The 25244-nt window shown below is 54.1% G+C and overlaps 1 protein-coding gene across 4 annotated transcripts in view; it reads left to right on the forward strand.

Moving 5' to 3' along the window:
• Nucleotides 1-25244, forward strand: part of PLCG1 (phospholipase C gamma 1) — a 48263-nt gene that overhangs the window by 2923 nt on the left and 20096 nt on the right. For all 4 annotated transcript variants that reach the window (XM_062009104.1, XM_062009107.1, XM_062009105.1 and 1 more), the window contains exons 2-6: nucleotides 16605-16757; nucleotides 17843-17936; nucleotides 18461-18508; nucleotides 24117-24201; nucleotides 25010-25093. In XM_062009104.1, the coding sequence (XP_061865088.1) occupies nucleotides 16605-16757; nucleotides 17843-17936; nucleotides 18461-18508; nucleotides 24117-24201; nucleotides 25010-25093 (464 nt within the window). The remainder of the gene's footprint in view (nucleotides 1-16604; nucleotides 16758-17842; nucleotides 17937-18460; nucleotides 18509-24116; nucleotides 24202-25009; nucleotides 25094-25244) is intronic.

A 25244-nucleotide genomic window follows, 5' to 3' on the forward strand; every position in this document is an offset into this window, starting at 1 on the left:
TGTTCTTGTGTTTCTTGAGATATGGAGACTGACAGGGAGCTTCACATCCCCCTGGATACAAGTTAGTTGTCTTAAGTAGGGATGTCCCTGCGTTTTTATCCATTTCAGCATGGGTGAATGTCCATGGTATGTCACACGTGGAGCTCTTGGACTCGGGGCATGTCTGTATAGATGGCCATGGCTTGGGGAGGTGTCTGTCTCCATGATCACCCCACACCCCAGCACAGTGGATCTGTGCTCCTTTCTCTGCAGTCAGTGGGCTTGGCAGAAATGAGGTGTGTATTTATCCCAAGGAGAGGTGGGAAGTGCTGTGGGACCTGACTCCATTGCTGACCCTTTTGGTGAGAGCACAGCCCCTGTAGCTGCAGCTCGGGAAGCCTCCTGCTGCGTGGTAGGCAGTGCATGAGGGGGCAGAGGGACAGCTGGCTAGTCTCCAGGTGGCCTCAGGCACATGGGCTAATGCTGTGGTGTGCTGGGGGGAGAGGACCTCTGGACACAGCCACAGTCATTGCTCCTTGCCTTGGTGCCATTTGTTTCACAGCTTTGACATTGCTGGGGAGGGTGTCAGGGAGCTGCTGCCTCCCCAGAGTCTGCTTGTCTGTCTTCTGACCTCTTCTGAGCTCTGGGTGGTTGCAGTAGTCAACTGTTTGCTTGTCTTCGCCTTCCTGAAAAGCCACGTTGGGGTGGTGGTTGACTCTCTGATGCACTCTGACCTGGACCTTACAGGGGAGCAGAGCTTGCAGCTGCAGGTCACCCCAGTGCTGGAGAGGAGCATGGCTGGAGAAAGGTCCAGGGAAACCCTGGACCTCCTCCGTGCCTTTGATGCCTCAGCAGCAGGGAGCTGTCAGTCTGACAGCTTCTCCCTGAGCCAAGGGTGTGTGGCTGCCAGCTCTGCATGCCACTCTGTGCTTGGAGGTGAGGGGACATCTTTTATTTCAGGTTACTTGGGGAAGTGAGTGAGGTCTGAGCTGACCTGTGGAAGGAGCTTTTGGCACCTAAGAACACAGCACTTAGTGTTAACAGCATCTCTTAACAGCAATGTGATTGGCCTGGAGGGATGCTGACCAGTGAGTGGTTTGTGTGTGGTGGGTTGGGTGGCATCAGCACACGTGCTGGAAGATGTAGAGGCAAACCAGCCAGCCTTATTGGCCACCATCAGACTGCTCAGCCTTCCCTTCTGCCAGCTGGGAGGTGTTGAGGTTGTGGGACGATGGTGCTGAGAGGAGGGGGCAGCCCTGGCTGGTGTGACAGCCCTCTTCTTCATGCCTCCTTTGTGACTCTTGTGTAGGGCTTTGTGAGTGCTGTGTGAAGAGTGACCTTGTGTGTGAATTGTCAGCATGTGGCCCCCCTCCTCCCTTCCCTCAGCAGCTCTGACTCAGCAGAGCAGGGGCTCCAGCCAGCTGGGCTCCCAGATGAAGAACCTCTTCTGTTGGAAAGGACCCATCTCCTGCTCTTCCTTGAGCTCCTCGACTCCCTGTGTCTCTCCAGGAGCTGAACTGGCCGAGGAGCGGGGAGGAGGGGGCAAACTTGGCTGTGCAGGAAGCCTTTTGCTTTGAAAAGTGGTTGCCTCTCCTGTGCTTCTTCAAAACTGAAACTGTGCAAAATGCAATCCTGCTTTGTGCAAAATAAAAAGTATTTGGTTTTTTTTTCCCAATTAATATTTATGTTTATCCAAAAGGGTTTCAGCCAGCTCTAATTACCCAGGCATTGCTTTCTGGCTAATCAGCTCTGCAGAGGGCCTGCCTCTTACCATGGGAAGAGCTCTAATAATTCTCTGCTCTTTTTGTTACTCACCCCAAGCAGAGCAGAGCTCATCCCTCGGCTCTGCTGCCTTTTGATGCATTTTTTTAAACTTCCTGTGTTGTATAATTCTTCTTTTTTGAATATAAAAGGGTCTTGGGTTCCTGACTCTGTGCTGGGGGTTACAGGCCAGCTTCTAATTGATCTGTTTGCCTTGAAACACGTCGGAAAACTCAGAGAGTTTGCTCAGAGCTTGAGCTGAAAATTTGGAGCAGATGTTTGTTTTATAGGGGAGAGAAGGGAAGGGAGGGGGTGGAACCCACCTCCAAAAAACCCTGGTTGCATTCTTGCCTTCAGTGAAATGAGCTCAGGCCCCTGGAGGTGGAGGAAAGCCGTGGCCTGCCTGAAAGAAAAGGCAGGAGCTGTGAAATAGCAGTACAAAGTGCCTCTGAAGGTGGCTCATACTCGCCTCATCCTTTCCACCCACCTGCCTCCTTCCTTTGGCCACTGAGGCACGGCTCTTTGGGGCTGCAGGAGTAGCTGGCGTGGGAAGGTGAGAGCGTGGCATGGGACCATCGTAGTGGTTCAAACTGCTCCTGCTCAGGCTCTGCTGTGGGAATTTCTCGAGTGCAGGGTTTTTTTTCCTGTCAGTACCAGCCCCCTTCCTGCTTACTAGGGTGTTTGTGTTAAACTGGGGAAGGTGAACAAGCTCTGCTCTGCCTTCACCTCCAAACTGAAACAGCCTCTTTCCCTCACTTTACATCCCTTTGTCATCTCAGTAGCATCTCCCAGCAGGAACAGGTAAGACCCCTACTCATGCAGTAGAAAGATGCATCACAAATTACCTCCTCCCCTGGTACCTCAGAAGCCTCTCAGCAACCTGGAGAGCAGCTGGAGGTTGGCTGCTGGGAGACCAGTGCTCCACTGTGGTACCTACACCGCCTTGTCCATCTGTCTGGTTCCTTCATTTGCCAGTCAGCCACAGGGACAGCATTGGCTTGTGGGTTTTCAGCCCACTGATTAAACCCTGCTGCAGAGGTCCGTGTGCTATCACACTGGCTGCTTCTCACCTGCGTTGGAGGCCCAAGCGCTCCAGGTTTTTCAGGGTGGAAGTGATGTGGTTTGGCTTTGCCTTGCGTGCAGGCAGCTGCCTTGGCTGGACACCATGTGTGATGAGAGGAGCATCTGGGTGAGCTCTGCCTGTGTGGCTTTGCAGAGGAGCAGCTCGTGTGCGTGGTGCCGTCCCGGGGCCGTTTTGGCGTGGGATGTCATACAGGGCTTTTCAGGTGCCTCATCTTTGAGCTGAGCCAGCAGTCACCCAGCAGTCTGTGATCTTTTTTACTGCTCTTTGCTTTAGCTGCTGTGCTTGCACAGCAGGGGTGGGCGTTCTTATCAGCGAGGCATTTGCTCAGCTCTGTTATCTAATCACAGTGCTGTGGGCTGGGAAGGTCCCAGGCGCCGGCTGTTAGTGATGCCCAGGGCTGTTAGTGATGCCCATCTGCCTGTCCCTGCACCAGCAGCTTTGTGACCTTCTGCATATCTTCCAGATTGCAGATGGAGGAGAGACTTGCCTGCAGTCTCAGCAGGAGGCTGAGGGGCAGTCAATGCCAAAGTCCTCGTCCCTGGGTCGTTCTAAGGTCCCTGTCCCCAAGCTTTGTGTATGGGAGAGCAGGTTTGAGCACCAGGTTGCCCAGGGGTGCAGCCACTGTTTAACTTCTGTGGTCCTGGGCACTGCTTTTGGGCTGAGACCTTCCCTGCCCTTGGGAAGTGACTCGAGTGACACTGCTGCATGATGGTGGGCACTCGAACTGGGAGGGAAAACTTGCCAACGCTCGGGATGGAGCAGAAGCTCTGTCAGTACAAACTCTCAGTTGAGCCTGTTTTACAGTTCTGGCTACATCACTGAACCTTCTACTTGTGTCCTGCTCTGACCAGCTGCAGCAGCTCAGCCTGTGGGTAGCAACTTCTGAAGCTGCTGGAGGTGGAGCACATTTGACTGTCCATCTCCTCTGTCTCCGCCAAAGTGGGATCTTGCTGGGGTTGGTGTTGCAAATAGTTTGTGCTGAGCATCTCATCCAGGTGTGAAACAGGCTGGCAGGAGCTGGGAGACTTCTTCCAGGTCAGCCTGCTGCCGAGCAGAGTGAGCACTGCCAGTCCTGGGTGGGAGTAGAAGCACAGCAGGACCACAGCATTGGTGACCAGGGTTTGTTAGGTGAAGCTTAATGGCAGGTCAACGAACAGCTGGGCAGGTGGTTGGGGTTTGAAGGTGTGGGACAGTGTTTGCTGGAGCTGGGTGGCCTGGCTTGGGCTGCAGTAAGCCCCTTGTGCCATGTCCCCGTTCTGAGCTGTCGCAGGTTCAGTAGGACCTGGTGTAAAGCACATGATGAAGGAGGGGTGTGGGGAGCCCAGGAAGAGCTTGCAGCATGTGGTGAGGAGCTGTGGGGCTTCAATCACAGAAAAGCCCGCACAGCTCTGAGTTTAAACCGTTGGCTGAACCTTGATATGTGATAAAAGGAAATGTCTGAGGTTGGTGGAGAAGACGTTTTTCTCTTTCCTAGTGTGCTCTGAGGTTTAAAGGCAGTAGAAATCAGAAATCAGTGGGTCCTAAAATCCTCACAATGCTTTTGAAAAGTTACCTTCCACATCCTCCCTTCCTCCCCTTGACCAAACAAGCCTGAAGAGCAGTGGTGGAAGATGGTGCTGAAAGAGAGCAACTGGAAGGATACTTGCCTGGAGGTGGGTAAAAGAGGAAAGGTTTATGTGTTCAACAGATACCTGCAGCTGTCTAGAGAAAACGATATGGTATCTGAACAGCCAGGGATGCTCACAACCTCCCCTGTGAGGCTTGTTGGCTCACTCAGTTGCAGTGTTTGTTGCCACCAGCTCTCTGCTGCCAGTGCTGCGGCCAAGATTGGCCCAGGATCGAGCACATCCCCTGCACAGTGACTGTCTGTTGTCATGCACAGGACTGGGGGGCTGATCTGCTGGCTTTTCCTCCCCTCTCACCCCTCCACTGCTGAGTGGTGTCTCACAGGGCAGTGCTGGGAGCTGGAGCCCTTGGGGGACACGGTGCCAGGGGCAGTTCCCACAGGGGCTCTGCAGGGCTGCAGGAAACTTTCCTTCAGAATGGCTTTAATCTTTCTGGTTTGGGGATTTTGACATTTCACATGAGAGAAGCTTCTTGATGGTTCAAATGAGAAACTTCCTCATTCCTGAGGAGTTTTCTGCCTTTCTGAAGATCCCCCAGCACTTGGAGCTGCAGGTGAGACTGTCTGCTTCTGCCCCAGGACTGTGCTGGGCTCATGCCTCCTGTCCCAGCTCTCCTCATCTCTGGGTATATCCCCCCACATACCAAACACCTGGATATATCAAACAATGGGAGGACACGTGATTATGGAGCACCCAAAAGGCCAAGAGCTGGCATCTCTGCTAGAAGCTGACAACTCTCATGTAAGAAGTCAGCAGAGATTTATGACACTGACAGCCCATACTCTGAAAGTCAGTCTCTTTGGGCTTTTTGAAACTGCTTTTCTTCTCCATTTCTGCTTCCTCTGTGGTCTGGTGGCTCTTCAGCTCAATTTGGAGCTGAGGGTCCTGAATTGGGCTGGCTGGAGTGCTGTGGAAAGCCCTCCAGAGTCTGGCACGGACCTCTCTGTTTCCTCTGCAGCTCCTACCTTCTGTTTGCAAACACTTGTGGTTCTGAGGTTTTGGTCAATTGTGTCTTATGCTGTTGCACACCCGGCTGCCCGCAGGCAGGCAAACCCACAGCAGCCTTGTAAAGTTATCTTGGCAAAAGTTGTGGTCCAGCATATGAGTTTCCCTGAACAGGATGGAATGCTTTGCTGAGCTGACTTTGTCCACTGGCCTTGATGATGAGCTGGCTAACAGCCACAGCAGAAGGGGCAGGACTCTGCCTTATGGGTTGTTTTTGCTCCCCACATCATTACAAACACATTTACTGTCTTCTTTTTGCACTGTGACTTTTTTTTTTCCTGCCTTGACACACGAAATCATCACACCCAGAGCTGTGCTGCCTCGTGTTTGCAGCTCAGCCCTCTGCTCCCCCCCAGCTCATGTGAGCATCTGTCTGTGTAAGGGCAGACTGGCCAGGGCTGGGAATCACTGTCACCATCCTGCTCCATGCCAGCATCTCTGTGCAAGGGACAGACCAGCCAGGGCTGAGAATCACTGTCACCATCCTGCTTCATGCCAGCATCTCTGTGCAAGGGACAGACCAGCCAGGGTTGAGAATCACTGTCACCATCCTTCTCCGTGTCAGCATCTCTGTGCAAGGGACAGACCAGCCAGGGCTGGGAATGGCTGTTACAGAGCAGGGACGTCCAGGAAGGCTGTTGAGGCTGTACCCTGCTGGGACACTGAGTAGAGCAGCTGCTTGAGAGTCTTCTTCCTGTTTACTTGCTCCCAGAAGTGCCGGTGGTGTGGTGATTAAAGGCCATCCCTCCTGCCTGTGTTGGTGCGTCCTTCATCCCACCTCCGGTCCCCAGCCCATAAGCCAGGGCTGATAATGGGGATGGCAGCGGGGGCTCAGTGGCCCGTGTCAGGAGCACAGGATGTCCACGAGGACTTTTACCCCTTGGCACCTTGCCCTGTAAATCTGCGCCCCATAAATCCGCTTCCCAGCTGGCGCAGAGGCGGGGTGGGGACTGGCTGCGTTTGTTTGCTGAGTGTTCAGTGCTGCCTGACATTGGTGCTTCTCTCTGTGGGTGAAGGGCAAAGCTCTCGTGTTCCTGGGCTACATCAGAGCAGAGGCAGAGCCCCTGCTGCTTCACCTCTCTGAGCTGCTGTGCTTGGGTAACCCTGTGCACGCGTTATGGTGCCCCATGTCCCATGGGCATCCCGTGCCCACTTCTGGTTCCTCTGGCAGGATCCTGGGATGCTTTGGATACCCCTCTGTCTAGCAGAGCCTGCAGTCCTTGTCCTACTAATCCTTGCCAGCTCACAGCCCTCCTCAGCCTTAGAGGACCGAAAAGGTGTCACAGGTCCCAGAGCAGACCCTGAGAGGTGCCAGGCTGCCCAGACCAGCTGAGCAGCAAGGAGTTGGCTCTGCTGGGGCACAGCTTGGCTCTGTGTCCTGGCAAAGCAGCAGAAATTGTTTTATCTGCTTTTTTTCCTCTTTGATGTCTCATATGTCATTTAATGCCTTGTGTCAGCCTGTTCCCAAGGTCTTGTTGTTGGTTGAAACAGCTGCTGGTTGTATGGTCCTTGTAATCCCCAGCAGCATGCTATGAAAGGCCTAGAGTTGAGGGCATGAAATACTGGAATTGGCACACTGAGTTTGATATGAACCATGCAGCAGGTTGGTGTGCAAGCAGTAGGAGGTCTTCAGTGCTGGGAACCAAATAGATCCCAGATGAGGTCATTAAGACAAAAGCAAACCCAAGTGCTGGGTGGAGATGATGCAGCCCTCTGAGGCCTCTCACAGATAATGGCTCACAGGCAGATCTGGGAGAGGGCACACATCTGGAAATCACATCTGTGCTTCGGCAAATATTCAGTCCTTGCTGTCTCAAAACAGCTTTTGTGTTGAGCATGGCAGGGGAAGAGGTCAGGCTGCTGTGGTGACCCTGAATGGCTCAGCAGCAGGTAGGATCTTTATCCTATTCTTCTCGTCTGAGTTCACCCTCAGGCTGTGGTGGGGACAGGAGGGAGCCATCTCCCTGCTGCCCACTGAGCATCCCAGCCAGCAGTTGTCTGCTGTTAAATTGCCATCATGGAAACTTGATTGCATCATCTGGTGGGATGGATGAAAACTGAGTCACGGCCTCTGAGCATCACTGACATTTGCTGCCAGCGTGACAAATCTTTTCTGCCCTTGGTTTCACTCCTTGCCTTTGTGCTGTGTCCTGGGGATAGTATGTGGTCACTCTTGTCCCTCCTTTGTGGTGGCTCATGACTCCCTGAGAATGGAAGAGTCAAGAAAGCACTTAAGTTGGGTGCAAAAAGTCCCTGAAGAGCTCCAAGGAGACAGGTCCCCAGCTCCAGCACTGCCAGGGCTTCCTTGCTGGCCCTGCCAAGCTCCCAGCTGTCGTGCTGTGAGCTGGTGAGCTGTGCCTTTGACTGCCTTGTGCGCTCAGGAGCAGCTGGAATGCCACGGCTACCCTTCTTTCCTGCTGTTTCTTTGCCAGTGTACTTGGCCCTTCCCCTCCCAGGCAGTGCTGGCAGTGGGTAGGAGTCTGTGTGTCCTCTGGCTGACTGGTTGTAAGCAGCTCAGGGACATCAGTGATCCTGTGAGCTCAAGGAGAGGGTTGTTGCACAGAAGTGTTCCCTGTTGGGCCCTTTGATGGGGGACACGTGCCCAGGGAGCAGCTTTCTTGGGCCTCTCGCCCTGTTGGGTGCTCCCATCGATCACCACTGAATGGCTGCTTGGGAGGGAGGGAGGGAAAGGAGGAGAGAGAGTGGCAGAGGCAGGCTGGAGGAGCTGTGCTCACGGACTTTCAGCTTCCCCCATCCTCCTGTTTTATTCTGCTCCTGTAAGATCACATTTCTTGCCCAGGCAGGGCTGAGGGAGATGGAGGCCTCGATGCCACGCAGGAAAAAGGTCACCTTGGGGCTGGCTCACAGAGCAGACTCTGTGGCAGACTGTGTGTCCAGAAGCACTGGTGTTGAGCTTCCCCTTTCCATGTGAGTCAGTGGAAGCTTGTGCCTGTCAAACAGCCCAGGCTGGTGACTGAAAGGTGTCTCTGTGGGCTGCCACTGGCCTCATTTCATCTGCAGAAGGGACACAGACTTCAGAGCAGCGTCTGGGCAAGTGAAGCCTGGGGCTTACCCCAGCTGGAGGAGCTCTGCTGGTGTTTGGGGTGGAAATGTGCTGCCAGTCCTGCGTGGTGAAGGTGCAACAAGTGCAGGGCTCTCACGGGTGCCAGCCTTGCACATGGGGGTGGGTATGGCCAGCAGCCCTGGGTGCACAGCACGATCCAGAAGTCCTGGGATGAAACATGGAAGGATTTCAGGTCTGGAGGCTCCTGTTGCTTCTTCAGGGACTTGGGCTGTGACTTTAAGTGACCATGTCTTGCAGTCGGTGTCCCACCTCTGCTCCTTTGCTTTATTTGCTGTTGTGGTTTCTTGTCTGCCATTGGGATGGGCAGTGTGGTGTTTGTAGCAGGCACTATGGGCTCCCTCAGTAGCATCTCTCCCTGTCCCCACAGCTCAGGGTACAACCGAGGGGGCTGTGTAGTGAAGGGAGCTGGAATGCTCTTCCCAAGGACATGCAGCCCACCAGAGGCAGAGATGTGTCCAGTGCCACTATCTCAGCTCACTGAAGGCATATGGTGGTGACAAACATGATGGCAGCACTGGCAGGGAGGTGGCTCAGGGCAGGTGGGTCTGAGCGTGAGGTGGTCCCTGGGATGGCTGAGACCAACAGAGTGGAACCTGACTGCCTTTATGTCCCAGGTCAGTGCTGGGCTCTGTGCAGAGACTGTGAGATTACAGCATCCTGCTCTGCTCATTTGAGGCATTTGCTTTGGTATTTTAACTCATGTTTTCTTGCAGCTGAGAGTGAGCGGGAGAGATGTGCTGGTGATACTGGAGCAGCCACAGCCACCTCTGCTTCAGCATTGTGAAGATGTTTGTGAGCTCTTGAAGGCTTCTTGAGTGTGGCTAAAGCTGGTGGAGCAGCAGTGTCCAGGTCAGCCTGGGGAGAGGAGGATGATGTCTGGGCAGGACCTTTGCCTCCTGGTGCCAGCCCATGACATGGCTGTGTGGGACAAGGAGGGAGATGCGATTCTTTGCATCCTCTCCTCTGTGTAGCATCTCCTAATCTCCCTGCACATCTCCTCTGGTTTCCTCTGCAGTTGATAAGGATTTGGGGTGGGGGGAAGGACACAACAGGGGAGAGAGGAACTGGAGCTCAGAAGCCACAGGACACGTGGCCCAGGGCGCAGTGGAGGCAGCAGCAGGCGGAGGTGTGAGCAGGAAACATGGTGCCCCAGAGCAGCCATGGGGCACACAGGACTGGCAGGGCACACAGGGCTGGCTGGAAGGGCTGGCAGGGCACAGGGCATCCTCCCAGGGCAGCCTGTGAGCTCTCTGACAAATCCTCCTGTTCCACGCCAACCACTGGAGATTGTTGAGAGGTGAGCCAGGATCTGAGTCAGGATCCAGGCTAGTTCCACTCATCCTGGCTAACTGGGACTTCCCTCTTGTCCCATCTCCAGCCCACTGAGCTGTGGTTTTTCCCATCTTCTCTCCCTTGCTGCTCTCTGCATGGATCTTGCTGCATCTGGGGCAGAGCTGATGCAACAGTTGCTTCACAGCCAAGTGTGGTGGAGCAAAGATGGCTGTTTGCTGATACAGGTAGTAGGTGAGATGCAGCAACTTGCTGGAGCAGCCTGAGATACAACTGAGCTGGGTCTGGAGAGGAAAATAGCTTCACCTGCATCTTCTAAGAAAGAAGCACCTGCATGTTGCAGGAGCAAGAGCAGCGGGACCCACCTGGGCACCGAGGTGGCTGTGTGGGACAGCGGTGAGGGTGGGAGAGCTTTTCACAGGGGCTTTGGTACCTCACCAAAAGGGCAGCACAGCCAGTTTGAGTTGATAGGGGAGGAGGGATTTGCTGTGGCACAGGGCACTGCTGGTCTGGTGTTTATGTTGGCCTCCACAGATGCCTCAGCCTCTTGCCCTCTGAAAAATGAGTAAGGTCAAAGTAGAGGCCTCAGCTGGTTTCTTGTTGCCGTGTGTGTATAAACCAACAGGGGATTGTCCTTCAGAAACCTGATCGGTGGTGCTGATGGCAGACAGGGCAGCAGGAGGGAGCAGGGACCTCATTGCTGCGCCTCTGCAGAGACATCCCATCCACCCATCCGCTGTCTGCCTCAGCCTGGTCGATTCAGGGCAGCTTGTGGGGCTGAGAGCTTGAGCTGTCATCACGCCGAAAACCGATCCCAAGGAGCGACCCGCAGCTCTTCCCTCGGAGTCACCTTTCTCATCCCTGGGGCCACTGCTTCGCTCTGGCCAAGGGAATACAAAGTGCAGGGCCTCTGTTTTTGTGTTCATTGTGGCTACAACACATTTTGTAAGAGCTGCCTTCATCTGTGTGCCTTAACCCCAGCCCAGATCGTTACCGTCGGCCCTGTTCCCCCAGCCGCAGCAGCGGATGCTGGGCTGGGCCCGCGCGGGGACAAACCCAGGAGCTCTGCAGATGGAAAGGGCTTGATAAATAGCGACAGGGCTCCAGACTGAGAGGTGCTGAGGGCTCTGGCCCCCAGCCAGCAAAGCACTTAGCTCCCGCCCGGCCCTTCCCCTGCGCTCACGGGGGAGTTTGGGTTGGGGTGGGTGGTTTTGTTTCGCTTGCTGCTGAGCGGTGTTGGGTTGCACACAGCAAATCTGAAGCACTGCAGGGTTGCTCATGGGGTGATGAACCAGCTGCTGAATGCCAGCAGGAGAAGGTGGGCTGCAGTCCTCCTCCTGACTCCTGCAGCTTCTCACATCCAGCACTGGTCTCTATGTCCATTTCAAGCGGCTTCCACTGAATTAAGAGGGAGATGGTGCTACTTTATTTTCCACATTGTTGCATAATAAATTTCTCCTATTTTTACCCATACAAGTCCTTATCTTTTCCTCTTTCTCCCTCAGCAGCCTTTCCCTGCCTGACCACCCAGCACCAGTGCTGGGAAGCCCAGGGACAACCACAAGACTGTGCTCAGGGAGATCCACAGTGTTAAACAGCAGGAAGACTTTGGTTGGTTGGTTGGTTGATTGTCTGTTTAAACTGTTTTTCTTTGTCAGAATGAGTAGCCTGGAGGCTTTTCTGCTGCTCTGGGGCAGGATCAGTCCATGTCAGCCAGCTGAGGTGGAGCTGAGCTGTCCATGCGCTGATCATGTAGCTGTCACTGCACTGTTTGTCCCTGGAGAGACACACTGCAACGAGAGATGCTCATCTCTCATCGAGGTGGTGGGTGTTTTCTTGGAGGCTTTCCCCAATAAATCCATCCTGGAAGGAAATCTGGACTAAACTATCTTTTTTTCCAGCATTTAGTAAGTTTACATCTTTCCAAACCCCCTCTGGAGGTGGAGATTTTGCAGCCCTCAGAGCAGGTGCCAGGGTTGTCCTTACACATTACAACACGCTGTTTGTCAGGAGTTATAAACAGGCCTTGAACTATGTTCTTGTTTTAAATGACTTTAAGGGTGGATCTGATTTTCATGGAAGCAGAGGGTAATTTGGTTGGGTCTCTCCTGAAATGATGAGGGGTGGATCTGGGCTCAGCTCCTGCTGAAGGGAAGGCTCTTGGCCCAGAAATGTGACTGTGTCTGGTTTTCTGAAGTGCTGGAGGCAAATGAAGGGCCAGGCCTCTGCTGCTGGCAGGCTGGGGGGAAGTTTGGGAGCTGGCAGAAGTCATTGCTGGACCACTCTCCATCATCTTCAGTAAGTTGTGGAGAACAGGAGAGGTGCCTGAGGGCTGGAGGAAAGCAAATGTCACTCCAGTCTTCAGAAAGGGCAAGAAGGAGGACCTGGGTAACTACAGACAGGTCAGCCTCACCTCCATCCCTGGGAATGTGATGAAACAACTTATCCTGGGTGCTGTCTCCAGGCATATAAAGGGCAAGAGGGTCATGAGTAGCAGTCAGCATGGTTTTACCAAAGGGAAGCCATGTTTGCCCAACCTGAGAGCCTTTAATGAAGATGTAACCGGGTGGATAGATGGTGGATGTGCGGTGGATGTGGTTTATCTTGATTTCAGTAAAGCATTTGACACCGAACAGAGGGCACTGTCAGCAAGTTTGCTGATGGTACTAAACTGGGGGCAGTGGCTGACACCCCAGAAGACTGTGCTGCCATTCAATGAGACCTGGACAGGCTGGAGAGTTGGGCAGGGAGAAATCTAATGAAATTCAACAAGGGCAAGTGTAGAGTCTTGCATCTGGGAAAGAATCACCCCATGTACCAGCACAGGTTGGGGAATGATCTGTTGGAGAGTAGTGTAGGGGAAAGGGGTCTAGGGGTACTGGTGGGCAACAGGATGAGCCTGAGCCTGGTAGGGACAGGGGAGGAGGGAGAGGGTGCCCCTGGGCATGGGGAAGAGGAAAAGGGGTGAAGGTGAGATGGGATCCTAGGCTCTGCCTTGGTTGCCTGCAGGCTGTTCACAAGCTCCCCTGCAGCCTTTCTGCCTGTGGCAAAGCTGAGGTTGAGCAGTGCTGTGAAACACGCCCGGAGCAGCTCAGCTCTGAGTTCAGGGCCCTGGCTGGCTGGGGCAGAGCTGGGCTTACCCCAGGAGCTGCAGCCACTCCCTGAGCTGCCACAAGCAAAATCAGTGAGAGAAAACCCCAGCAGGACCTGGACTATTGCAAGGTGTCTCCCATCTGTCCCCTTGCACGGTGGCTGCAAGTCCAGTGCTGACAGAGGTGCTGGAGGGAGGACCTGACTGGGATAGAGGCTGGGGCTGGTGCAGGGACGCAGCGTTTCGGCACATGCTTGGTGGGGATGGTGGCATTTGTGCTTGCTGTGCTTCCTGCTAAGAGTCATTTCCTTCCATGCTGCAAGGGGGTCGGGAAGGCGTTTGAGTCAGTAGAGACAGCGGTGTTTGAGAGGCTGATCTGCTGCTCTGCGGCAAGAAGAGAGCTGCACAAACCAAACCCTAAACCGCCCTCTCCCCAGCACACGCAGGCACGTTTGGGAGGATGAGAGAGATGAGCAAGCAGCTGCAAGCATGCGTGGGCTGGAGGTTTTTACCCGTCTCCCTCTGGGTGCACAGTCCTCTCAGAGGCTGCCTTTCACCTCAGGAATTCCCTGCATGCTTCTGGCTTGCTCCAGGGCTCTCCATCACCTGGGTTTTAGGTATGCAGTTTGTAACAATAGTTCTGTCTGACTCCATACTTACTAACCTTCCAGTGCTCCATGCAGTGAGAGGTGAGAGCAGGGCATTGTTCCCACGCTTGCAGGGTGATGCAGAGGAAAGCCATTAATATTTTGGCACCTTCCTTCAGTAGTTATTGCCTGGTACCTCTCATGAATCCCCAGCTGCCTGTTCCTTCCCACCGCGTTGGTCAAGCCCTGGATCCTTTCAAAGTCAGGATTAGTCCTCAGCCCTGCTGTGCATGTCCTGGGTGCAAGGACCTTACCTGCAGTATGGTCTCTTAGGGGCTAAAATAACATCCTGTGTCACTGAGGATGTGAGAACATGGGCAGGTTACAGCAGAGTATGCCAACATTTGAACTTCTGGATCATTTCTAAAGGGTAAGTGGTGCCTTAAAAAGTCCCACACTTACTTATTTTAAGGAGCACATCTGTCCTCCCATTGCAGCCCCAAAGAGCTGGGTCTTTCTGTGCCCTTGTCCTGAGCCAATGAGCTTTGGAGGGTTATTGCAGTGGTCATCCTGGATACATCCCCTGTCAGGCAATGAGCAGGCTGCCATCATCTCCAGATGCACACCCTTGGTGCTGCACAGTGTACCCTGGTAAGGGAGGATCCCACCTTCCTCGTGTGGGGTTTATGAGTGTCCCCATAGTCAAGTCCTGTGTCTGATGGCCATGGTGTTGGTGTGGAGTGAGAGTCATCTCCCCTGGTGCAGCTCAGTGCTGTGGCTGTTGCTGCAGGTGCTGAGCGAGTCATGTCTCTGTCTAGTTTGAAGCTGCAGTAAATTGAGATGAAAGGCGAGTCGATCCTCAGTGAGTGCAGCAAGTGGAGTTTAATGGGGTGAATGCCACGCCAGGTTTGCTGTAATGTCCGTCCTGCATTGCTCAGAAGCATCATCTGCTTTGGAAACGTGACTCAGAAATGTTGTTACTTGATTCCCCTGAGTATTTAAGAAACTGTTTTTTCCAGGAAGCAAAGATTCTTGGGTTTGGGTTGGTATTTTTGTCTTGTTGCTGTTGTTTTCTCTTTGTTTTATGGCAATGAGAGTCCTTTCCCAGAATTTCCTCCAGAGAAGGAGTCTGTGAGATGCTCCTTTACCAGCGTCTCCCCTCCTCTCCTCGCATCTCGTGCTTCAGCATGCTCACAGCTGCCTTTTGCAGAGCAGCACAGCTCCGAGGGAGCTGGTTGGAGTTATCTGCTCCTCTTCTCCATGGGGCACAGCTAAAGCTGCTAGGATGATATTGTAGCTGCTCAGTCAGATTCCCCACCCATGTGTGTAGCTGGTGGGTCTGCCTCTCCACCAGCCCCACGCCTCAGATTTGCCTTCCTGTTTGCTGCCAGGACCTGCCTGGGTCACCCTGGGCTGTCCCTAGTGGCCACACTGCTGCCTTGTGCTTGGTCATCTGTGGGTTGACCCACTGGGGACAGCTGCTGAGGTGTGACACCAGCCCTATAACCCAAGGAATATCCTCAGAACCATGCTGTCCCCATGTCCCAAAGCCCGATGTGATGATGGTTCTGCCTGCTCTGCCCAAGCCATCATCTGGTGGGCACCGTCTGGGACTCTGGCTTGGTTGCTTGCAGTTCATCTTGCCCTCTTCAGCTATTCCTGGAGGATTCATGTTGTGTGTATGGTATAAAACTGGGAGAGGTGGGAGCCCTGAGCTGTTACCCACCTCCCTCAGCTCCAGTTCTGATCAGCACCTTGCAGGTGCTTGGGTTGTTGATCCCAGACCTCCCTGCTGGTGTCTAATTCAAATGATTTCTAGACATCTGGCTTTTTCTAATGTTTTCTCTCTGGAAGGTGTTTGGAGGTGTGTGTAGGGGGGTGGGATTCTGCCTGGAAGCATGAGGATAGTCACTGAGTAGAATCTGCTCCAGAGCTGTGGCAGATCCACCACACTGGATCTCCAGAGCTTAGCCTTGATTTATCCTTGCAGTGTGCTTGCTTCTGTGGCCTTCTGAACACCACCCAGGGGTGATAAATGTTTCATCACTCTTTGTTTTAGAACAAAGACAGGGGCTGCACTGGGTGTCCTGGTAGTGCTCAGGGGAGCTGAGAGGATGCTAACAGGGAAGGAGGGAGATGTCAGAAGACGCAGACATAGTTTAGGGTGAAAATGGGGAAGGGAGAGGCACATGGGGCACATTCAAATTGTTTAAACCAGGAATCAAGTCAAGTTTCTTTGGGCTAGGAGTGAATCTTAGATCTCTGGGGTTTGTGAGCCACAGTAGCTGCAAACAGGTTTTCATCCAGCTGGGTAGGAGGCTGTTCCCTCAGAGGCTTCATCTCGGTAGTAAAGCTTTCTTTCTATTGAGAAAAGTTGCTGTCTTCAAAGACAAAAAGAACATTCAGTTTGCAGATGTGGGGAGTGGAGGAAGAGGAAAGTGTGAGTGTGAAGGTAAAGGGTGAAAGGATTGCAGAGTGGCAGCACTGCCAGTGCACTGGGAGTCACTGTGGGTGAGATATCTGAGGGACACAGGGGCTTCCCAGGGAACTTGTAAGAAGGGGCTGTGTGTGCAGCCAGAGAGATCTGCAGTGGAAGTGGTAAGATCTCCGTGCTGCTTTGAGAGGCTGAGGAGCAAGCTGGGGCTCTGGAAGGGATTGTGAGAGGTGAGAAGTGCAGGCAGCTTCTCTGGGAGGACTGGGCACTGTGGCTGTGCTGAGGTGGGTGGTGCTGCTGGGCTGGAGCTCTGGGTGCCCCTTTAGCTGGTGCCTTCAGCGGTGGCAGGAGAGGACTGGGAGGCTGCTGTGATGGTCCTGCTGCCTGAAGCAGCCAGTCCCTCCAGAAGACACCATCCCCAGCAACTGCCACTGTCCTTGGACGCCTGGCAGCTCTCTGTCCCACCCAGACTTTCCAGCATGACCAGGGAAGCCCAGTTGGCTGTTCAGAGCCTGGTACCGCAGTGCCTGCGTCTGCCACCACGCAGTGGGTGATAACCCAGCTCTTTGGGTGACTCCATGTCCGTGCCCTTCCTTCTTCTCCATCTGCACGGGGATTTGGAGCCGTTTGCTGAGCTCCCCTCTTGTTTCTCCTTTCTCTCAGTGGATATTCGTGAAATCAAAGAGATCCGCCCGGGAAGGAACTCGCGGGACTTCGACCGCTACCAGGAGGATCCGTGTTTCCGCCCAGAGCACTCCCACTGCTTCGTTGTGCTCTACGGCACGGAGTTCCGGCTGAAGACCCTCAGCTTGCAAGGTAAAGCACTGCTGCTGGGCCAGGGCAGGCTTGGGCAGACACCTCGTCACCAAAGGACCCAGCCTTCTGATGTGTGCTTCAACGAGTGAGCCGGGACGTGTCCCCGAGCAGATGCTCATCGCCACACCAGGGAGGTGTCTGTGGAAGGTGACAGCAGTTCCCTGAAGGGAACACATTCCATCAAGTCAGTTAATTCACCCACTAAACCTGAAAGTTGGGTGAACCGAAGCCCTCGGTTCAAATGTGTGCTTGAAATCAAGTGCTTTGCCTCCCCTTGGCCTGGTGGTGTTCGTCAGGTGTGTTGTGGGAACCAGCCCCACACACAAAGTGGTAAAATCTCCTTTGTTCTGCTTTGCCATTCTGAGTGAGGAAACGCTGCCAGTGCCACACAGGGACTGCTGGAGCCTCGGTGCTGCTCAGGTGCTGGGCTCAGCTTTGCTCAATGCCTTGTCTGTTGCCTTAAGCTGGACTTGCAGCACCCAGCTTTGTGTTTTGCTGCTGAAAGGGGGGAGGTTTATGCTGGTAAGGACAAGCTCATAATCGCTGGCTGCAGTTCAGCTGGTGGACCCTACTTTTTTCTGCTGACAGTCTCCTCTAAACCCAGGCAGGTGAGAGCTGATGGAGGCAGTCATGCTGCCTCCTTAATGTCTGTGCCAAAGCTGCCTGCTGGCTAGTGCTGTGGGACACGGGGACAGAGAAAGCCCTTCTGCCCTCAGAAAGGATGGAGCTGGCGATGGGGAGGTTGTGTAGGAGCTGGCACACATTCCCATGGAAGTGCTGGCCTGGGTGACAGAGCATCACTGCTTGGGGACAAAGGTAAATCCCCCAGCTTTCAGGAGCTGAAGGTGGGGAGTGTGGTGTGCCAGGGCAAGGGATGCAGCCAGGCACAGACATCCCATGGGAGGGGAGCAGGAGCTGAGCATGGAGAGGAGCCAGCCAGAGCATCTGCACAGGAGGGAGCTGTTACCAGAAAGGGAACAGGAGGGAACAGGAAATGTAAGATGCTGGGGATAGTCCCAAGAGGTTTGGGTTGGTGATCAGCTTCTGTGTCTATTCCTCCTATTTCTCCTGTGCACTTCCCACAGCCACTTCTGAGGATGAAGTCAACATGTGGATCAAGGGACTGAACTGGCTGGTGACAGACACTCTGAGGGCTGCCACACCCCTGCAGATTGAGAGGTGAGGAACTTGTCCTTGTCCTGCACTTGTTTCCTCTTTTTTCCCCTTCTTTACTGTCCTTTCTTGACAGAAAAAGGTGAGCACAGTGACAGCATGTCATTCCCTCTCTGAGCTGACCTGGCACTCCTGCCTCTGCACTCGGGAGGTTTCATCCCCTTGACCTGCTCTGCTGCACCATCTATGGCCAGAGTCTGGTCTCAGGTGCACACAGGGAAAAGGAGCTTTACCACCAAACAAGGTTTATCTATGCACAGCCTGTATTATCTGCAGCAATTCTGTGTAGAGGCATGCAGAAGAGAAGGCCCTTGAGGTTTTGAGTCTTACCTGTGGACTCACTCTGGGAAGGTTGCCCACATGAAAGTAGGGCTGAGGGTCTGTGGAAGGGCAGCGGAGCCAAGTGTGGAGGAGGGCTGTGGAGTGGACAGTGTGGCACTGAGCATCTCCCAGGGGCAGGAGCAAACCAAAGAGGCTGGTTGTGGGGAAGCAGGGACTCAGTGTGTGTGTGTTTGTGCCTTTCCCATTAGGTGGCTCCGGAAGCAGTTCTACTCACTGGATCGCAACCGGGAAGACAGGTAAGAAGAGAGAAACCCCTGACTTGCACAGCCAGGGTTTGAGCTGGAAAGGTTTACTTCAAACCTGAGCTTTTGCTTTGGATTTTATGTTGGGTTCTTAAGGTTTGTAATTTTTATTTCCAAGGAACCTTAATTCAAGTCCCAAGACTGCCATGGCTGCTTATCACTGGATTCAAAAAAGGATCCAAAAGGTTGTCTCATTCCCCTGACCTATTTCCCAGCTGGTTAGACCCAGTAATACCTTGAGTAGGCTCTTAAGCCCACAGCCAACCTTCAGCTGGCATCACCCGAGGAAGCAGACACCAAAGAGCCAACAAGTGGCTGTGGTCACCCCATCAGGGCTGAACTGGGTTGTGTTTGTTACTCTCCATCCTGTTTGGTTGATTCTTCTCTTCTGAGGTCCATGAGGCCATGGATCATCTCACTGCTTGGTTTCTAGGTTGCCAGGCTACAGCAGGGCCACTGCTTGTGGGCTTCTTGGGTGAAATGCCATGCTTGAATCTGTCATGAGAAGATAAGGGAAGGGAATTGGGTCATGACCCATCACGAGGAGATAAGGGAAGGGATGTTTCTGTGTTGAGGAGGCAGGTTCTACCACACTCTGCCTTCTGCCATTGCCTGCTTTCCCTGGCTGCATGCCAGCTGCCAGTCCCCTCTTCCTGAGATCCTGTTATTTGCTTCCTTTCATCCCTGGGACATGCTTCTGCCCTGTGATGTTCACTGAATCCCAGCATGGTGGGGGATGGGAGGGCCCTGCAGGGCTCATCCAGCCCAACCCCCTGCTAAAGCAGGTTCCTCTCAATCAGGTCACCCAGGAATATGTCCAAGTGGTTTGGAAATCTCTAGAGAAGGAGCCTCCACACCCTCCCTGGGCAGCCTGGGGCAGGGCCCATGTTGACTGGGACCCTGAACCCTTCAGCATTGGTTTTCCATGTTACTGTGCTCCCCTGGGGCACAGGGATTCCTCCAGTCCTGCTCTGGAGAGGGCAGTGCTGGAGACATCTCTCACACATCATTCATGCTCCCCAGCTGTGGTGGAGCACCCAGGACCCATCTGCCCCCTTCATGTGCCTGGGCAGGGCTCACTGCACATCTCTGGGCTCCAGAGCATCCTCTGCTTGGTTCCTGCAAACACCATTGATCTCACGCTGCTACTGATCTCCATGCTGAGTCCTTCTCATCCTTGCAGCAAGCTCCTGCCAAGAAACTTGCCCTGCAAAGCCATCTCTCTGCCAGGGGATCACTGCTGGGGAGCTGTGGGTGCCTGTGGTCAGAAAGGTTGGTCCTGTGGATGGTCAGGCAAAAAATCACCACTCTACTTGTCAGGAGAAGCGAGAGAGTCCTCTCATCCTGCTTTGGTCCCCACTGCTGTGCCTGTCCCTCCCTGGCTCAGTGTGCTGCCCAGTGACAGCCAGGACAGGCAGCCAGCCCTGCTGTTGGGCTGCCAGGGGTTAAATCCAACCATCTCCTACATATTGGGTATTTTTACCTTTGCAGTGATTTATATGGTGGTGTGCAAGAGCACTGTTGAGTGCACAGGGGTTTTGTGGAGGAGGGATAAACCCTCACAGAGGCAGAAAGGGAAGGAGAGGTGCCTTTAATCTGTTGCAGCTGCTCTGTGTATGCAACACACCTTTCAACTCCAAGCTTGGGCTGTAGACACGGTGTGCTGGTTTTCAGTGGTGACTGGGTGCAGTGTTTCCTAATTCAGCAATGGAGAGCAGCTGCAGGGGTGGCTGAGTGGGAGTTTTGGAGGATGAGTGCAGGAGAAATGGAAAAAAATGGTCCCTTCTCTCCTCTGGTTATACAGCCAGCCTGATGAAGTGGCATCCCCACAAGACAAAAGAGATTGCATGTGGAGATTTGTCTGCCTGGGGCAGGGTGAGCAGACCTGAGAGCCAGCCTGTTGCATCTCTCTCGTTGTTTTTCTTAATATCATCTCCCTATTAGCATTTAGAATCAAGGCAGCAAAGTACAATATATTCCTCACCTGTCAACCCAGAGGAGAGGATTCAGTGCAATCTGCTTAATGAGGAGAGCTGCTGCTCCAGCCCAGGCAGTGACAGGAGCCAAGTAGAAACAGAGAACATGGAAAGCTTTTGGATCTCCCCATTTTACAAGCATCTGTGTGTGTTCTGCAAAGCAGAGGCAGCAGTTGTGGGGTACCTCTTGGATGAAGTCTTTGCCCTTATGAGGTGTTTGAGCATTAACTTCATTGTAGCTGGGCTCTTTGCTTCTCAGCCTGGAAATGGGTCTGAAAAAGGAATATTGAATTGTGGGCTATTTTAAAAAACACTTTCTTTGCAAACCATCCTTGGCCCTTTCCAGAACAGGCAGGTTTTGGGGAGCTGAAGAAACCATTCCCAGGGTTTGTGCAGCCTGTGCTCAGCCTGCAGCCCAGGCCCCTGCGCTGGAGCCCCGGCTGGGTGCCTGCACATACCTTCCAGCACACAGGCAGATGTTGGCTGTTTTCACTGGCTGCTGGGCCTTTGGGTATTTGTTTTTCCAAGGGAGGTTAGGTGGAAAGAGGAGGATAACAGGATGCTGGGTTGGTTTTTTTTCCCCCTAACTGCTGCAGAGGAGACAGTTTCACCTCTGGCTCAGAGAGCTGCCCGTGGCTGGGAGAAGAGTTATGGCACTGGAGACTGTGTCATCCCCTGTGAGAGGGCTGGATCTGTCCTTTGGCCTGTTTGTCATAAGACCTTAAAAAAACTTCTGTAGAAAAAATTAGTTTATTTATTTGGTTTTTACTTTCTAGTCTCAAAATAGTACCAAGCTGTTTATGCAAGGTCTCCAACACTTCAACAGTGTTAACAAATAGAATCCTTCCATACCCTGTCATCCCGCTGAAGCAGGGAGGGAAATGCTGGTCACAGCTTTCACAGGGTCTGCTCTTGCCTCCCCTGGTGCTGTCACATCGAGGAGCAGTGCTGTGCTCAGCCAGCTCCCTGTGAAGGAGCCCAGCATGAGCAGAGCCAGGCGCTGGCTCCCGTGGGGCTGCTGCCCGCTGCCCTACCTGCTCCTCAGCCCCTCCTGCTCTTTTTCCTGCTCTTTTTTTGCAGTCTCAGCCTCTCACCAAGGGGAAGTTACTGCTGGGTGGCTCTGGGGACTCTGTCCCATCAGGGGTCCCATGAGAGTTGCTGCATGCTGGGGTCCTTGATGATCAGGGCATATCTCAGGAGCCACTACTGTGCTCCTGGCTCTCCCCACCTCCTGCCAAATCACTGTTTCCCTGTCACCCAGGAGCCCATAGCTGGGATTCCCCACAGTACCCTGCACCTGGCCTTAGATGCTGGGTGCATTGAAGAAGGGAAAGGGCCAGCTTCTCTCCCCAAAACACTCACCCCAAGTCTCCAGAGTAGCTTCACGGAATCCCAGAATCACAGAATGGTGGGAGTTGGAAGAGACCTTGAGAGATATCCAGTTCAACCCCCCTGCAGAAGCAGGTTCACCTAGATCAGATCACACAGGAGTGTGTCCAGGAGGGTTTTGAAAACCTCCTGAGAGTAGAGGGGGAGGAGAACCTCCCTCGACCTGCTGCCCACACTCTCATCCACGCCATTGATGAAGATGTTGAACAAGACTGGCCCCAGAACCCATCCCTGTGGAACTCCACTGGCCACAGGCCTCCAACTCAACTCTGTGCCATTGATTTCCACCCTCTGGGCTCTGTCATTCAGCCAGCTCTCCATCCACATCACTGTGCACTCATCCAACCCACACTGCCTGAGCTTTCTGATGAGGATGTTCTAGGAGACAGTGAATTCCCCTTGGTGAATCCATGTAGACTCCTCATGATAACCATCTTTTCCTTCATATGTTTAGTAACAAGATTGAGGATGAGTTGTTCCATCACCTTTCCAGGGAGTGAGGTGAGGCTGACTGGCCTGTAGATTCTTGGGTCCTCCTTCTTGCCCGTTTTGAAGACTGGAGTGACACTGGTCTTTCTCCTGAGGGAAGGGGAGCCTGGTACCTTTTGCCAGCTTTTGTAGTCTTTTGTCCCATCCTGACAGTGAGTGTGAGGTGCATGGCCCTGGGCTGGCCGGGTGCTGGGCTCGGGCACGGCGGGAAGCTGGGCCAGGCCCTGCTCAGGCTGTGTGCACCCGAGCCCAGAAACAAGGGCTCTCTGTGTCCCGTGCCTGCAGAGGCCCTGCCCTGCAGTGCCTGACACCAGCAGCTTCTCCCTCTCCTTGGGGCTCCCTCCATCAAATACCACCTCAAATACTGTGTTCAGTGCTGGGCCCCTCACTCACTGCCACAGGGACACCGAGGGGCTGCAGCGTGGCCAGAGCCGGGCACAGAGCTGGGGAAGGGGCTGGAGCACAAGGGGCTGGGGAGGGGCTGAGGGAATGGGGATGTTGAGCCTGGAGAAGAGGAGCCTGAGGGGACACAGCAGCACTCTCTGCAACTGCCTGAGAGGAGGTGGTGGTTGGTCTCTCCTCCCAAGTAATGAGTGACAGGACAAGAGGAAATGGCTTCAAGTTGCCCCAGGGGATGTTGAGATTGGAGCTGAGGCAGAACTGTTTCCCTGAGAGGGGTGTCAGCCCCTGTGCCAGGCTGCCCAGGGAGCTGGGGCAGTGCCCAGCCCTGGAGGGATCCCAAAGCTGAGGAGCTGAGGGCCAGGGGTTAGTGGTGGGCTGGGCAGGGCAAGGGGAGGACTGGGACTTGATAATCTTCAAGGTCTTTTCCAACTGAAATGATTCTATGATCTATCCCTTCTTCTCTCTGGAGAAGCCAAAAGCAGCATCTGTGATTGTGAGGTGGACTCAGAGGACTTGCTTTGTAAGGCAGGAGCTGCTGGAAAATGATTTCACGCAGACCTCTTGGCTTCTTAAGTCCTGCAGATGGGAGACATCCATGTTTATCCTTGCTGCAGGGCTGTTGCCCTGTGGAGGAACAACACCAGAGCAGGCAGGGGCAGTCTGGGGCTTCTTGCTGCCTGTCTCTGCTCACCTGGGTGCGGGATCTGCTCAGGGTGGGCATCAGAGCCCTCCCTGGGATGGGAACTCTCATTTTTGGTGTGAAGGGGATGGCTGTGTTGGCTGCCTTGTGCCAGCTGTGTGTGTGGCACAACGTGGCAGCCCTGTGTCTGGCCAGACACTGAAAATGGCCTTTTCCCTCTCTTTAAGATGAAATTAGCAGAGTCCAAACCACTTGCAAGCCTGTCCTCCTCCAGCCCCCTCCACAGGCCAGGGAGTGGGTTTTGGAAGGGATTTGGTCACCCAACATTCACATTGGGGCACAGATACTTGAAGATACACTCAGTTGTGTGGGTAAAGCAGTAGGTGCTGTGTGCCCATTGTGGCATCAGCTCGACGTGGCTGAGGGTGCTGGGACTCGCTCTGCAGTGTTAGGAGCTTGCAGGAGCAGTGTTTGCAGTTCCCATGGGGATGCAAGCACCTCCCTGCTCCCCACGTGCAGCAGAGATGCATAGTTCATGGGGGTGGAAAACATTCTTCTGCCTTTGGTCCCAGCCTGGGCCCTGCTGGGGCTGTGCCTTTGTCCTCGTGTGTCGCAGCTGGTGCCGCTTCGGGCACAGCCCCACGGTGAGACCTCCCCCATCCCAGACCTCCTGAATGTCTTTTCCCTCTTTCTCCTGCTGAACCAGGATCTCTGCCAAGGATCTGAAGAACATGCTGTCCCAGGTCAACTACCGGGTCCCCAACATGAGGTTCCTGCGGGAGAGGCTGACGGTGAGTGCGTGACCCCTCCGCTCTCTCTGTTGGCTCCAGGGACTCTCAGTAGCCTGGTGCCTGCCTTTGAGCAAGACCTGGTGGTGGTTAAACTCCCACACCACGTTTGCATACAGCAGAGGCTCCCAGCCTTTCCCAGGAAGGCTCCCACCCACTGCAGCGACTGAAGAGGTGCCAGCTCTCTCTGGCTGCCTCACCCTGCAGCAGGAGGGGCTGAGGAGCAGGTAGGGCAGCCGGCAGCCTCTCTGCCTCTCCCTGCCTCCCCCGCTCCCCACATCGCTCCTGGCTCCAATTGTGGGCTTCACCCTGTAGAGTAAGGTGAAGGAGGCCAGGGGGTCCTGCAGACTGGGTCCTGCAGCCTCTTGCCATGGGTGCAGCTCTGCCAGCGCCCCTGCAGGCCCAGCAGTGGAGGGTCATCTCATGGTGACCAGCCTTTTCCCAGGCCAAAGCAGAGCACACACATCAGGGCTTGCAGTTTCCATGCACTTCAGATGCTCTCTGCAAACAAAAACATTCAGGTATTCCTTTTGTGACTATTGAAGTAAATGGTGATGCTTTATCATCAGCACAGTGGTGCCTTCACGTGGGTGAGCTTGGGGAATGGCATCACTCAGTTCAGGGTGTGCCCATGCCCTGGGCACTACGGGGTCCCACTGGCCCCAGCAGATATGTGCAGAGGTAGGAGGCAAAGACTGGCCAGGCTTTGGCCTTTTGCTCCTCCTTTTCCCCCAGGGTGCTGGTGGGAGGAGGCTCTCCTGGGGCCGTGCAGAGTTGCCTGTGTTAAAGCCGGGGGGTTTCTTTGCCGCAGGACGTGGAGCAGAGGAACGGGGACATCACGTACGGGCAGTTTGCACAGCTCTACCGCAGCCTCATGTTCAGCGCCCAGAAAATGGTGAGACAGGGGTTCTCCAGGGCCACAAAGGGGAAGGAGGGACCATGTCTGTTCCTGGGCATTCTCTCTTCATTGCTTTCTTGACCCTGCTGCCCTCAGCTGATAGCTCATCTCCCACCTCTGGGCCAGGGATGCCAGAAGTGATGGCTTT

This window comes from Colius striatus, chromosome 16, assembly GCF_028858725.1.
Source record: "Colius striatus isolate bColStr4 chromosome 16, bColStr4.1.hap1, whole genome shotgun sequence".
In the NCBI taxonomy this organism is placed as follows: domain Eukaryota; kingdom Metazoa; phylum Chordata; class Aves; order Coliiformes; family Coliidae; genus Colius; species Colius striatus.